We start from the raw sequence: 16,056 nt of genomic DNA on the forward strand, positions 1-16,056 counted from the left end.
GACCTGACAGAGCTTCACGAGACACTTCCAACCGAATTTTCTTAAGGTTAGTGACACGCACCGAGCGCCACTCGGTCAACTTAGCCATTACCAAGTGGAGCGGTTAGACTGACTCGCGGTAATTTTTTCCTACATACAGATTTCGAAGAGAAGACGTACACAGACTCCTATGTGAGTGCGTTCGTTTTTATTCTGCATATTTTTTGCGTATTTCACAACACGGGTGCACTTTGGTTACATCAATCCCCAACACACTAGGACACCTTATTAAAATCCCCGCATGGTGTGAACCTGCATTGTACATAACTGTGATAACTGTGATGACATGGAAATATGTATAGTAAAACGTGGATTGTGATTTTGATTACATTTGTATTCCTAACAGCCACTGCTCCCTGAGGAAGGGCAGGTGTTGCCCGAAATGCATCGGAGCATAAATACATATATGTGTGAAGAGAAATGCATATGATAGGAGATAAAAACAAGTTTATGGAAACATTTGAAAATCGTTTATGATGAACATAATCATAATAAAAAAACAATATTGAAAACAATAAAGACGTTGTTAAACAAGCACAGGAGTCCTTATTTAAAAAGAGGAACCAACAAAGAGTGCGCGGTGGGGATGTAACCAATGGCTCAGTGGTTACACTTCTAAATTATCGATCTGGACTGCTCATTATGAAAAGCTATTACAAAAGGCAATATGCCTGAGCGATTTATTTTGAAAATCAGTTAGTGAAGCTGATTCGCTTCTAACAGTGGATTGATATCACAATTTTATGTAACAGGCCGTAGAAAAGTAAAAGGTTAAATATTATGTCACTGACTACCATAATAGGCAAGTTTTTTAGTTCGGGTCACCCACTCTGTCAAACCCTGCCAGTGAATTTCAATGTGATGATTCGTCTTAGTTGCTACTGAGAGGGGTTGTATATTGTTTTGTCAACTGTAAATATATAAATCTTTGTAATTTTATTACAGTATACCTGATAGTTTCATTGTAGAAAGGCTTGTGAACCAAACAGTAAGCCTGAGTTGGTTATGGTGGCAAGCCAATAATAAAGGTTTTAGGCCTGTATGTTTATAATGAACATTTAAGATAAAGGCGGTTGGCTCGAGACACTGATTGTGAAAAGCATACGTTAAAATCAACAGGCATTTCAGGCTGATTGTTATTTCTCTGTATTGAAGCTTACAGATAGCTGTAGTTACGCACTGACAATCCCTAGTGGGAGAAGATTAGTACTACAATAACGCTTGCTTTAATCTCTTCTCAACAGTCTGCCAGGATCATGTAATAAAAAAAATAAAAAAAATAATAATAATTATACGACAATGGAAAAATAAAACTCTAGCACGAACTATGGGTCCGTGTCTGGTTTCCTGCATTGTGGATTCTTGCTGTAACAAAGTCATAGAGACACCATCAACTCCTCCTTCCACACCGCCACCTTCCCGGAAAGCTGGAAGCATGCCGAGCTGACCGCCCTCCTGAAGAAACCAACGGCGGACCCCACCGACCTCAAGAACTACCGTCCCATCTCACTCCTTCCTTTTCCGGCCAAAGTCATCGAGAAGACCGTCAACAAACAGCTTGCCGCCTTCCTCGAGACGAACGGATCCCTCGACCCCTCGCAGTCCGGATTTTGGGCCAACCACAGCACCGAGACCGCCCTGATCGCAGCCACCGAGGACATCAGAACCCTGATCGACAACGGGGAAACAGCGGCCCTCGTCCTCCTGGACCTCTCCGCAGCGTTCGACACGGTCTGCCACCGCACCCTAGTGAAGCGCCTCAGCAACATCGGAATCCGAGAGAAAGCGCTGGAATGGATCATCGCGTTCCTCACCGGAAGAACCCAGAGAGTCCGCCTCCCTCCGTTCAGATCCGAGGCCACCGAAGTCATCTGCGGCGTACCACAAGGATCTCCTCTCAGCCCGACCCTCTTCAACGTCTACATGAGCCCCCTCGCAGCCATCGCACGCCAACACAACCTCAACATCATCTCCTACGCCGACGACACCCAGCTGATACTCTCCCTCACCAACAACCCCACCACCGCCAGAGCCAACCTACACGAAGGGATGAAAGACGTCGCCGACTGGATGAGGAACAGCCGCCTTAAACTGAACTCAGACAAGACGGAAGTCCTCATCCTGGGATCATCACCCTCCGCCTGGGACGACTCCTGGTGGCCCCCGGCCCTGGGCACCGCTCCCAAACCAACGGACCACGCACGCAACCTGGGCTTCATCCTGGACTACTCCCTGTCAATGACCAGACAAGTCAAAGCCGTCTCTTCCTCGTGCTTCAACACACTGCGCATGCTCCGCAAGATCTTCAGATGGATCCCCACTGAAACTAGGAAGACCGTCACCCAGGCACTCGTCACCAGCCGACTGGACTACGGGAACGCCCTCTACGCCGGAACCACAGCCAAACTCCAGAGAAGACTCCAACGCATCCAGAACGCCTCCGCACGACTCATCCTGGACATCCCCCGACACAGCCACATCACCGGACACCTGAGAGACCTGCACTGGCTCCCCGTCAGCAAGAGAATCAAGTTCAGACTCCTCACCCACGCACACAAGGCTCTCCACGACCTGGTCCCCAAGTACCTCACCGACCGCATGACCTTCTACACGCCCACCCGCCAGCTACGATCGACCAGCCACGCACTCGCCACCGTACCACGCATCCGCAGAGCCACCGCCGGAGTAAGATCCTTCTCCTACCTGGCAGCCAAGACTTGGAACTCCCTCCCCACCCACCTTCGGCGAACCGAAGACCATCTCTCCTTCAGGAAGCAGCTCAATACCAGGCTGTTCGAGCAGTAACATACCCCTCTCCCCCAGCGCCTTGAGACCCTCCCGGGTGAGTAGCGTGCTTTATAAATGCCGTGATTGATTGATTGATTGATATATATATATATTCAACCAATCATGCTCCATGATAACCTTGATCTGTTCCACGAGCATGTCACCTCAGATCTCAAGGAATTATAGAAATCTATGGACTTTGCAGGTCATGAACCTTGTTATCAACAACAAAGTTATGTTCAACTTATGAAAAAACTCCAGTGCAATAATGATGTTATTGTAAGGCAATCGAACAAGGGGGGTAATATTGTTTTGTGGTCTCGGTCATTATATAAGGAGGAAGCGAACCTTCAATTGAGTAACCCTTCTTGTTATAAACAAAGTAATTTGCACATTGTAAAGTCTTCATGGAATGATTACTATAGTAAATTGATTGCCTGGAAAAGTGGGGGGTTAATCTGTGAGGATGAATATCGTTTCTTAAAAAATGAACATCCGGTAATTCCATCATGGTATTTTTTTACCTAAAATACAGAACAGTGATATAAAACCTCCGGGGAGGCCCATTATTTCTGCACTAGGAAGTATTATGGAGAATACATCCAAATATATAGATTATTTTTTGCAGGAAGGGGTCACCAGTTTACCCTCATACCTCCAAGATACTGCAGATTTTTTTAGGAAAGTTCATGGCATCCAATGGAATGATGATTTTGTCCTCATTACTATGGATGTCACATCATTATACACCTCAATTGGCCATATTGACTGTTTTAAAGCAGTACAACACTTTTTGGATAACAGACCAGCATATTTGACTATGCACAATAAAATGCTCATTAGTATGGTTAAGACCTGTTTAGAGCAGAACTTTTTCACATTTAACAACGACATCTATCAGCAGATTAGGGGTGTTGCGATGGGGACCTGCTTCTCCCTCAGCTATGCTTATTTGCATATGGGACTGTGGGAGGAGCAGGTCCTCAGGGGGCAACTCAAGGAGACTGTAGAAAAACATGTACCCCTATTGCTAAGGTATATTGACGACCTTTTTTTCATCTGGAAGGGTTTGGAAACCTCTGCCAAATGTTTTGTTGATCAACTAAATAATAATCATCTTAACCTTGAATTCACAGCATATATGAGCAAGGAAAGTGTGGTCTTTCTTGATGTGGAAGTATTTATTGAAAATGATGCAATCTCCACTAAGTTACATCGAAAGCCCACAGCAGGCAATTCACTGCTACATGCGTCCAGTCATCACCCGCAGCATCTTATCCAGAGTATTCCTTATGGGGAGATGCTGCGGGTCAAACGTATCTGCAGTAATGATGTTGATTGCCTAGCAGCTCAGGATATTAGCAGAAAAAGGTTCTTAGCACGAGGCTATTCAATAGCTGTTGTTGATAAGGCGATTAATAAAACTAAACTGCTCACAAGGGACCAGGCACTTATTCCCAGAAGAAGGGCTGGGATACCCATGAAACATGCAAACTCTAAAACTAGGGTCATCCTTACATACAGTAAACAACATAAGGCTATCAGGGATATTTTAAATTGCAAATGGAACCTGGTACTTAAAGACCCGGTAATAGGTGCTGATTTGGCACTGAAAGGTCGGACTCCCCAACGGACTTTCAGAAAGGCCAGATGGGTAATTGCCTGGTGAAAAATAATCCTGAAATCAAACCACCATCTAATTGGCTATCTACATAGAAGGGATTCTTCAAATGAGCTATGTTTAAAGCATGTAAGTTTGCCAAGAACAAAAAAGAGTACACTACTCCCTTTTTGCCTCAACCCAAGAGCATCACCAAGAGAATCAGTTGCAAGACTGACTACGTGGTTTATGTGTTGGAATGTTCATGTGCACTTAGATACATCGGCAGCACGAAACTGCCAGTGCACAAAAGAATTCTCCTTTTTTTAGTACAAGGGGGACCCAACAGATAGCTAAGTACCATGGGTATAACTACGTTATGAAGAACAAAGGTGCTTAGCTTATTTCAAAATCAACGCAATACAGTATAGGTACACAATGGAAAACTATACGAGTGAAAGTTTCCAAACCCAGCCGGGAAAGGAGTTTATTTACTGGAGGCAATGTCCAATCTTGCAATATAAACTTTCACTCGTATAGTTTTCCATTGTGTACCTATACTGTATTGCGTTGATTTTGAAATAAGCTAAGCACCTTTGTTCTTCATAACAAAAGAATTCTCCAGCATTTACGCGCAATCTCTAACAAAGATCAAGCTTACCTGATGGCAAGGCACTTTGAAACAGTACATGCAAGTAACCCAATACATTTGAGTTACTATGAAATTGACTGTGTGCCCCCCACTACGGAGGGGTGGCAATCGGGAGGTTGCCCTTCGCCTTTTGGAGACACGATACATTCTTGAACAGAATACTAAGTCCCCGTCAGGATTGAATATAACTGAGGACTTATAGACATGTCTCTAAAATGGTACCTTTACTCTGATATTTATTGTCTGTGGTTCATGTTTTACCGATTTTGTACATACACCAATGCAATGAGCCTTATCCAATGTCCATACAGTATTCTCCTTTCCTATTGATTAGGGGGTGGTTTTTAATCATTCATGTGGGCTATAACAATCATTGCTATTTATATTTAATTTCTTTTTGGGGTTCGTTTCACTTTTACCTCTATGCACATTTTTGATAATTACTATTCTCTTTTCCGGATGGTTAAGAGTTTATAGTATGAGGCCGGTTTTTCCTGAATAGATTAATAGCTAATGATGTCTGTACTGCCCACTTGGGCTTTATTTTCTGAGGATGAATTAAAATTCACCTAGTGTATTAGACAGCATTTTAACTTTTGCACTCTATGCTTTCTTTTTGCACAATATGACTGTGTATTTAGGACCTGGTTGATTAACATATTTAGATACTTAGTTTTACTGTTGTATCTTAAAGTGTAATTTTTAAGCATGTTTACATTTAAAATTTTTGTACTCATGATTTTTCATAGAAACATATCTATTAGATTGACTGTCCTTTATTAGATGACGTCTTTTACCTCATAAAAGGAATGATGTATTTATATGGTTTATTTAATGAATGTTTTTATATACTTTTATATATACATATTTATATATATTTATTTGTATATAATCCAGGTATGCTTTGTAAACTAATTCAACTTGCATTTATGCAGTAATTTATATCCCAGTCTGTCGTTTTTTAGGATATGTATAGAGTGTGATAGTCTGTCTTTGCTATCTATCAATGTACAGATCAGCTGACTTTGTTTTTTAATTTGCACTTGCACTTTAAAAAGGTCTTCTTTCTTACGCAACGCGTCATGTGATCAAGGCCCATGTGGGGCTGAAACGTGTCATGGCGGCGATGCAGGGTGTTCTTTAAATAAATGTATCTGCACAAAGAACTTATTAGGTCCGCGAAAATTCATCTTTCCGACTGGATTGGATTGTTGTGGATGAAATACTGTGATTATATATACATATAGAGAGAGAGAAAGAGATATATATATATATATTTTTTTTTTTGCTCCTGTGTTTACGTTTTCCTTCCTTGTTGTCCGCCTACCTCGCCGCCCTCCGCTCTCCCTTCCCGCCACCGCCGCTTTCCCCGCCCCTTTTTCTCTTCTGTACCCTCCCCGCTCCCGACTCCCAGCTGCTCCGCCCACCCGCGCACTTCGCCTTAAATGGCGACCGTGCGTACGCGCAGCGGTCATGCGCAGCGGGCGCGCCGATTGTGCGCCGAAGGCGCGCCAAAGGTAAGCCCGTCTGCGCCCGTCCGCGACCGGATCGCGACCAGCGCCAGGACCCCTGGCCCCCGAAGACCCCGACCGACCCGCCTGACGTACTCCGCCGCCACCCTCATCGCACTCAACACCGGCCGACTCCCAGATTGCCATCAAGCCACTCCACGACGTACCCACGGACCTTTCAGCTGCCACGCCAGCAAATTCACCTGCATCCGGACCTGCCCCGCACCAGCACCCGCCAAGTCGAACACCAGCAGCACCCACCTCAAGTGCATCCTGCTCAACACCCGCTCCGTCCACAGACACGCCATCGAACTCTGGAACCTTCTAGACGCCACAGCCCCTGACGTTGCCTTCCTCACGGAGACCTGGATGAACGCCTCTTCAGCTCCCGACATCGCCATCGCTATCCCAGAGGGCTACAAGATCGTCCGGAGGGACCGCAACGCCAACCAGATGGGAGGAGGCATCGCCATCATCCACAGGAACACCATCCGTCTCACGACCAGCACCGACAACACCCTGACCAGCGCCGAACACCTGCATTTCCAGATCCACACCAACCCGAACACCACCCTCAGAGGCACCCTGATCTACCGACCCCCTGGACCACGCACACAATTCAGCGAGGACATCGCCGACTTCGTCAGCCCGCATGCCCTCCCCTCCGCTGACTACATCCTCCTGGGGGACCTCAACTTCCATCTGGAGAACAACAACGACCGCAACACCAGCACCCTGCTCGACAACCTCGCCAATCTTGGACTCAAGCAACTGGTGTCCACCCCCACCCACCTCGCCGGACACACACTCGACGCAGTCTTCTCCTCCAGCACAGACATCGACTTCAGCCACGCCACAGAGCTTCAATGGACGGACCACAGCTGCGTCCACTTCACCTTCAAGAGAACGACGACCCACCACCACCAGCAACAGGCCGCCCGCAGAAGCTGGAACAAGATCACAGCAGACCAGCTCGCCACCTTCCCTGAGCCAGCACCCTCCTGCCAGCTCAGCGAACCCCAGCCAGGCCGCCGACAACCTCACGAAGTGGATCAGCATCTGCGCGGACGAGCTCGCCCCACTGAGGACCCCGCCCAGCAGACCCGGCAGCAAGAGAGCCCCGTGGTTCACCGACGAACTCAAGAGCTCCAAGAAGAACTGCCGAGCCCTCGAGAAAGTCTGGAGAAGGGAACCTACACCGGACAACAGGACCTCCTTCAAGCTTGCCACCCGGAAGCACCACCAGCTGATCCGCGCCGCCAAGAAAACAGCATTCAAGGACCGGTTGGACAACAACGCACACAACTGCAAGGAACTCTTCAACATCGTGAAAGAGCTTTCCAACCCCAGCGCAGGAAACAACGACATCACCCCATCGCAAGACCTCTGCAACTCCCTCGCTTCATACTTCCACAACAAGATCGCGGACATACACAACAGCTTCAACAACCAACCAACGCACACCATGACCGAACAACCACCCCCCACCACCACCCTCCACGCCTGGACCCCGATCAGCACCGAAGACACCATCCGCACGATGAACTCCATCCACTCCGGATCACCGACCGACCCCTGCCCTCACCACGTCTTCAACAAGGCGGACGCTGTCATCGCACCCCACCTGCGAGACATCATCAACACATCCTTCGACACCGCCACCTTCCCTGAGAGCTGGAAACACGCCGAACTCAGCGCTCTACTCAAGAAACCAACAGCGGACCCCACCGAACTCAAGAACTACCGCCCCATCTCGCTCCTCCCGTTTCCAGCCAAAGTCATCGAGAAGACCGTCAACAAGCAGATGGCCGCCTTCCTCGAGACGAACGGATCCCTCGACCCCTCACAGTCCGGCTTCCGAGCCAATCACAGCACCGAGACCGCCCTCATCGCCGCCACCGATGACATCCGAGCCCTGATGGACAATGGAGAAACAGCGGCCCTCATCCTCCTAGACCTCTCCGCGGCATTCAACACGGTCTGCCACTGCACCCTAGTACAGCGCCTCAGCAACATCGGAATCCAGGACAAGGCGCTGGAATGGATCATCTCCTTCCTCGACGGAAGAACACAGAGAGTCCGCCTACCACCGTACAAGTCAGAGGCCTCCGAAGTCATCTGCGGCGTCCCTCAAGGATCATCACTGAGCCCCACCCTCTTCAACGTCTACATGAGCCCCCTCGCGGCCATCGTACCCAAACACAACCTCAGCATAATCTCCTACGCCGACGACACCCAGCTGATCCTCTACCTGACCAACGACCCCGCCTCCGCCAGAGTAAACCTGCACGAAGGGATGAAAGAGGTAGCCGAGTGGATGACGACCAGCCGCCTGAAACTGAACTCTGACAAGACGGAGGTCCTCATCCTGGGCTCTTCACCCTCCGCCTGGGACGACTCCTGGTGGCCTCCCGCCCTGGGCACCGCACCCAAACCGACAGACCATGCACGCAACCTGGGATTCATCCTGGACTCCTCCCTCTCCATGACCAGGCAAGTCAACAACGTCTCCTCGGCGTGCTTCAACACCCTACGCATGCTACGGAAGATCTTCTGGTGGATCCCCACCGAGACCAGGAAGACCGTCACCCAGGCCCTCGTCACCAGCCGACTGGACTACGGCAACGCCCTCTACGCCGGTACCACCGCCAAGCTCCAGAAGAGACTCCAGCGGATCCAGAACGCCTCAGCCAGACTCATCCTCGACATCCCACGAACCAGCCACATCACCAGACATCTGAGAGACCTTCACTGGCTCCCCGTCAACAAAAGAATCACCTTCCGCCTCCTCACCCACGCACACAAAGCCCTACACGACCAAGGCCCGAGCTACCTCAACAACCGGATCAACTTCTACGCTCCCAAACGCCATCTCCGATCAACCAACCACGCCCTCACCGCCGTCCCCCGCATCCGAAGAGCGACTACAGGAGGAAGGTCCTTCTCCTACCTGGCCGCCAAGACCTGGAACTCCCTCCCGACCGACCTGCGCCTGACCCAAGACCACCTCTCCTTCAGGAAGAAGCTGAAGACCTGGCTGTTCGAGCAGTAGCGGCACCCCCCCCCACCCCCAGCGCCTTGAGACCCTACGGGTATGTAGCGCGCTCTATAAGTGTCACTGATTGATTGATTGATTGATTGATTGATATATATATATATATATATATATATATATGTTTTTGCGTGTAGATCATGTATTGATTACTTTTAGCATTATTTCCAATTTACGGAAGAAATTTATAATTGTAAAACATTTTAAATGCAGTTATCTTCTTTCTCAACGCCTATTGTTTCTGCTTTTTTTGCTTTGTAGTTTTGAGCTCTGGGTCGCAGCGTTTGACGCCTGTCCTGCCTTAAAAAAATCGAATTCTTCTGCTAATGTGAGCTTGTTCACCGTTTGCTCACTTGATGGTCTATTTGACTCTGAATCTGATTCACTTTCTAAGGCAGAGCTAAGGTCAGACGCTGATATTGTGCCAGGAAGTACTGAACTGATTCCTCATCTTTATTTATGATCTTCCTGCTAGTTTGTTTCTGGATCTTCATCGCGTCGTATTTTCATGAGAAGGTAAATATCTGACCATTTCCATAACCTATTTTATCCCTCTGAAATTTGTGGGCTTTTTTATGCTATCTTCTTATTTACGTAACCTGATTGCCATCTCAGCGGTATTTCTTTATAAAATCAGTTCCGACCGATTTACTTATTTCATCATTGATAAAATCTATTTCTTTTTGCAGTTGTATGCGTCCTATTTCTGCATATTTGACCAAATTTTTCGCCAACTTTTTGGATGGTTCTAAATTGCACTCCGCCCACTCCTATAGTGTGCAAGGGTTTGGATTCTCAAAGCTCGGTGCTAACATGATTCTTAAGACCCTCGGTATTCGGTCCACCTCCAGGTATTTTTGCAGTGATTTATGCTCCCACCATTTAGCCTGTTCATGCTTCATCAGTTTTGCCAACGTTTTGAGGCGATGATTAATGTCCATTGCTCCTTTCCTTTTTGCACTGCTTGATGCTTGTGCTAGCGAATCAACGCTAGGCAGATTTTTAAACAATTCATCTGCTTCTTCTTCACGGTCCCGTAGCGCATCGGCAGACATATTGAAAAATGTGGAGTAAACTTGTAGTCCGTTACGTGCTCACACTCCCCCGCACAAAGTACACCTCTCGACCTGCCAGCTGCTATACTCTTACCGTAGTGCCTTTGTGTGTCATTTGCGTCCTACGACCATGATTCCGCCATTGGTTTCAATTTGGCTTGGCAGGAGGCTGCCAAGGCTCTCCGATATAGACTACTGTCGAATTGGCTCACTGCCTCTCAGCCACTTTAATGAAAGGAGGTCTGTGACTGCTGAGGAAGCAGTCTACGCATACCATATAACATTGAATCCCTTCACGTCACTTTCCGAAGGGTGAAGGTCAGGACACAGACAACATGTATATATACACACACACACACACACACATACAGATACATATAGGGCCTCTGGGTCAGCTCCTCTAGTCATTGGTCTATGGGACTCATTTACACTCTTCTTCCATTCATGACAGCAAACTATGTGGGGAAATGGTTCAGTCCACATCAGTCATTGGCTCTCTTGCGCTGTCAGTGACTGCATTTTCTGACCACATGTGTCCATCCACCTGAAAATGAAGGCGCTTCCGGGACAGGGCTGTTTGACCAGTCCTTTAGTTTGGAAATTTCTTCTTTTATAGAGCTTCTAATTTCCTTGCTTCTCCTCTTTTCATTTTATTCCTTAAGAGGATACAGCTGTCCATTCAGTGCTAATTGGTTGCTTGCTGCTCATTTCACCAGCAGTGCGCCGCATCTCCCATGGCAACTTCCTCTAAACCAGGAGACGATTATGGCTGCTATTGTCCATAATGTATCTTGGTTTTATCATTCCAAGATGGCCAAGACATTGTTCTAAATGTGTCTGCTGTGCTTGGCCTTAAAAACAACAATAGACTTTACAAATCCTTTGCAAGAATGACACCAACTGCTATATTTAGTTTGGTTATTATAAACATATACCCATCGAGTTTTGATGGCAGTATGTACCCTTTCTTTTACTTGCATACCTTTAATTTATCTTGTTTATGACGTTGAGTTTGTGTGAGTTTTATTGCAGCTGTGTTATTAATTAATCAGTCAATGGATGGATGAGTGCAAAGATGAGTGACAGCGTACATATTATGAATTATTTAGTGCCAAAACCCACTGATCCAAAAGGCATTTTCATTTATAAACAAGAACTATTGGCATTGCAAATGCTCATCTTAAATTCGCTGTCTAAGTGAAAGTCATCTTTTTGCAATTTTCAATTAGCAGAATGAGCCACCAATGGATTAGGCACAAGATGATCAGAAATGTGGCAAAGACCCATGACTTAAGTAATAACATTCTAGAACGTACAGAACAAATAGAAATAAACTGAATTAAAGAGAAACGTGTGCTGCAACCAAAGTAATATGTGGTAACTGGCATAAGGTGGTCAATTCAACTAAGGAGATTGCTTGTGTACTTACTTGAAGCTCAGAACACTGAAACTACCATGTGGCACAATGGTTGAAGATGATGGGGGAGGAGATGAAGATGTTAGTGGTGGTGAGGTCTGTCGCTGCTTCAAGAAATCATCAGCATTCATGGTATGCAGTGATAACTGATACAGGCTATCAGCAGCTATACAAGAGACATAAGAAAATCCATCAGGAAACCTCAGAAATTCGTTCCCAAGATTTAGAACATGACTATACAATAAAAGATTTTAAACAAGCTGTTGAATGTATACAAACATTTTGATATACAGTATAGACTGCACTCAAAGGCAGAAGGCCAATGTCTTCGGCCAAATTAGAGTTTTGCTATCCTGTATTGCAAAACTAATTCAAAACACACACATGCCACAAAAAAAACACACAGTTATAATGTTACACTATAGTGAATCATTAAAGAAGTAGTTTAACAAAACCTTTTCAGTTTTTATCATCACACTGTATCCTTTTATTGGTTCTCACTTATTAGACAGCGTATTGTTAGCTTACATTGGGCCCAGAGTTCGACACCCACGTCGCAGCCTGACAGATGTCCAGGACAGGCACTCTGAGTGCCAGCACAGTGGTGGCAGCCCTAGCAGTAATGAAATTGACTTTCAGACATTCCAGAAGCTGTTTTAGAACCCATGAGTAGCAGATCTTAACAAGGAGGACTATCCCCGATAAAGTCATTTTCTTCCCCCAGAGAATCACCCAAAAATTTCATATTGTCTACTCAATGACCTTTAGAGCAATCAATGCAGAAGTTACTACTTGTGTAATGCTATATCTGTAAGAGACATTAGTTAGTGATAGATTCCTTACCTTAGAATATCCCCAGGTGTCAGACTGGATCCATAAAGTTTTGCTTAGCAGTACCCCTGCACGACAATAGGTGGCGTTGTGCGGCTTCACGTCCATCGTTGCAGTCGTATGCGCCGAGATGACGTCACGGAGACTACTTAGTCGCCACCCATGCGCGCTGACGTCCGTTCTGTACACGACATTCTGCACCGAAACGCAGAGCCATGCAAGAATCTGACCCTCGGTGCATAAAACTAGGGCCCTAAAAGGGAATGACCTTAACCCTAGTAATCAGTTCGCAGAACGGGGAGGATGGGTGGTGCGGTAAGGAATCTATCACTAACAAATGTCTCTTACAGATATATCATTACACAAGTAGTAACTTGTGCATCTGAACGAGACACGTTGGTGATAGATTCCTTACCGTAGAATAGATACTCCAGCAATACCAACCAAGGTGGTGGGTCTGCGAACAGAATTACACCAGAAAGTCACGGAGAACGGAACGGTCTAAGAAGCCATCCCTCCAGACCAGACGGTCAAGGCAGTAATGCTTGGTAAACGTGTGCAGCGACGCCCACGTAGCTGCCTGACCAATGTCCTGCAAGGGAACGGCGTGTCCCAAGGCAGTAGTGGCTGCAGTTGCCCTGTTCGAATGGGCATGCAGCCCCACAGGAAGCTCCTTCTTAGCCAGCGAGTAACAAGCTTTAATGCAAATAACGACCCATCGGGAGATGGTGCATTTGTGCACAGCCTGACCGTTTTTGGTGCCCACGTAGCAAACAAAGCTGATCATCCACCCGGAACTGCTGTGGACGCTGCAGACAGAATGCAAGCGCACGTTTCGGGTCCAGACGGTGGAGCCTCTCCTCTTCCCTTGAAGGATGCGGAGGCGGAAAGAAGGTGGGCAAAGTGATGGTCTGCCCGATGCTAAAGGGCGTGACAACCTTTGGCAGAAAAGAAGGACAGGTCCTTAAAACCACCTTATCCGGATGAACAGAAAGGAGGTTTGGAAGAAAGGGTCTGGAGCTCACTCACTCTTCTGGCAGAGGTTATAGCAACCTGGAAAGCCGTCTTTAGAGTGAGAAGACGTAAGGGACAGTTAAGAAGGGGCCCAAATCGAGCGCACATCAGAAAAGTCAAGACAAGAGTTAAGTCCCACTGAGGCATTATGAAGGGTACAGGTGGAAACGTATGTGTAATGCCTTTACGAAAAAGGTTAACAAACGGGGACTTAAAAAGAGAAGACTGATCAGAAAGCCGCAGGAAGGCGGAGATGGCAGAAAGATAACCCTGGATAGTGCCCAAAGCAGAGCTCTGCTGGGCCAAAGAAAGGAGGAACAAAAGGACTTCAGAAAGAGGGGCAGAAAGGGGATCCACAGACTTTGCTGTGCACCATGCCACAAACTTGTTCCACTTGCAGGCGTATACCGTTTTAGTGGAGGGACGCCTGGCTGCCAGAAATCCATCACCGACTTCGAGAGTGAGATCGAAAGCAGTCAACTGTCGCCGCTCAATCTCCACGCATGGAGTTGGAGGCTGGACAGGTTCGGGTGGGGGACCGTATCCCTGCTGCTGCGACAGAAGATCCTCCCGAAGAGGCAGACGGATCGGGGGATCGATCGCCATGCTGAGTAGCTGGGGATACCAGTATCTTCGTGGCGAATCTGGAGCCACAATGATGAACTGGGCCCAGCCGCGCCAAATCTTCTTAAGCAATCTGGGCAGAAGTGGTATAGGCGGAAAGGCGTAGACCGCAGCTCGACTCGCAACGAAAAGCGTAGCCGAGCGAGTGCCGCCTTGGAAATTCCAACACGCAGAACTGATGACATTGCGCGTTCTCGTCGGTGGCGAATAGATCTAACCAAGGCTCTCCCCACTGCTAAAAGAGACCTTGCGCCATGTCCGAGTTCAGATGCTATTTGTGATCCATCAAGCAGCGGCGGCTGAGTTCGTCCGCCGTTCAGAGAACCTGCCAAGTGGTGAACCATCAAGGTAATGCCTTGATGTTCCAGCCATGTCCAGAGGCGCAGAACCTTCTTACATAGGGTCCAGGACCCCACCACGTCCTGTTTGTTGCAATACCACATGGCAGTGGTGTTGTCCGTGAACACCTGCACCACACTTCCCCGGACAGAGGGAAGGAATGCTTTCAGTGCAAGTCAGATCGACTGAAGCTCCAAAAGGTTGATATGGAGTTGGGGCTCCGCCAGAGACCAGAGGCCTCTGATCTCTGCCTCTCCCAAGTGGCCACCCCATCCCAGGAGGGACGCGTCCGCCACCACTGTGTGCTCCGGTTAGGGAAGGGAGAGGCATCTGCCACTGACCCAATCGCGATTCGCGAGCCACCACTGCAATTGTCGTGCAGTGCCCTCCGAGATCTGGACATGATCGGACAGTTTGCCCTGATGCTGTGCCCACTGGAACTTCAGGTCCCACTGCAGAGCCCGCATATGCCACCTAGCTTGTGGTACTAGTAGGATGCAGGAGGCCATCAGGCCCAGGAGCAGAAGGATCATCCTGACTGAAACCCGGGATAGAGGCAGAAAGATCGGAATCATAGTCTGAATATCCCAGACTCGCTGCTCAGTAGGATAAACCCGAAACTGCGTCGAATCCAGAGCCGCTCCGATGAAGGGGAGCTTCTGAGAGGGACTCAGGTGCGACTGCGGCACGTTGATGGAGAACCCCAGGAAATGCAGGATGTCGGACGTAGTCTGAAGGTGCGTGACGACTGCCTGGGGCGAGCCCGCCTTCAACAAGGTAGGGGAAGACTGACACCCCTGACCTGCGCAGATGAGCTGCGACGACCGCCATCACTTTCGTTAACACCCAAGGGGCACTGGTAAGGCCAAAGGGGAGAACGGTAAACTGAAAGTGCTCGTGGCCTACCGTGAACCGCAGGTAACGCCGGAGGGCCGGCAGAACGGGTATGTGAAAAAATGCATCCTGCAAGTCCAAAGCTACCATCTAGTCTCCAGAGTCGAGGGCAGCCAGGACCTGAGCCAGAGTCAGCATCTTGAATTTCTCCATCCGTAGGAAGCGATTGACGTTCCAAAGGTCCAAGATGGGGCGCAGGCCCCCTTGTCTTTCTTGGGGACCAGAAAGTAGTGGGAGGAAC

The 16,056-nt window shown here is 47.9% G+C and overlaps 1 protein-coding gene across 1 annotated transcript in view; it reads right to left on the reverse strand.

The window, feature by feature from the left end:
- Positions 1-16,056, reverse strand: part of LOC147697095 (transmembrane protein 131-like) — a 427,844-nt gene that overhangs the window by 223,123 nt on the left and 188,665 nt on the right. Inside the window, exon 9 of the mRNA XM_086934173.1 lies at positions 12,126-12,279. Within this exon, the coding sequence (XP_086790299.1) occupies positions 12,126-12,279 (154 nt within the window). The remainder of the gene's footprint in view (positions 1-12,125; positions 12,280-16,056) is intronic.

The sequence above is a fragment of the Lissotriton vulgaris genome, chromosome 8, assembly GCF_964263255.1.
Source record: "Lissotriton vulgaris chromosome 8, aLisVul1.2, whole genome shotgun sequence".
NCBI lineage: Eukaryota > Metazoa > Chordata > Amphibia > Caudata > Salamandridae > Lissotriton > Lissotriton vulgaris.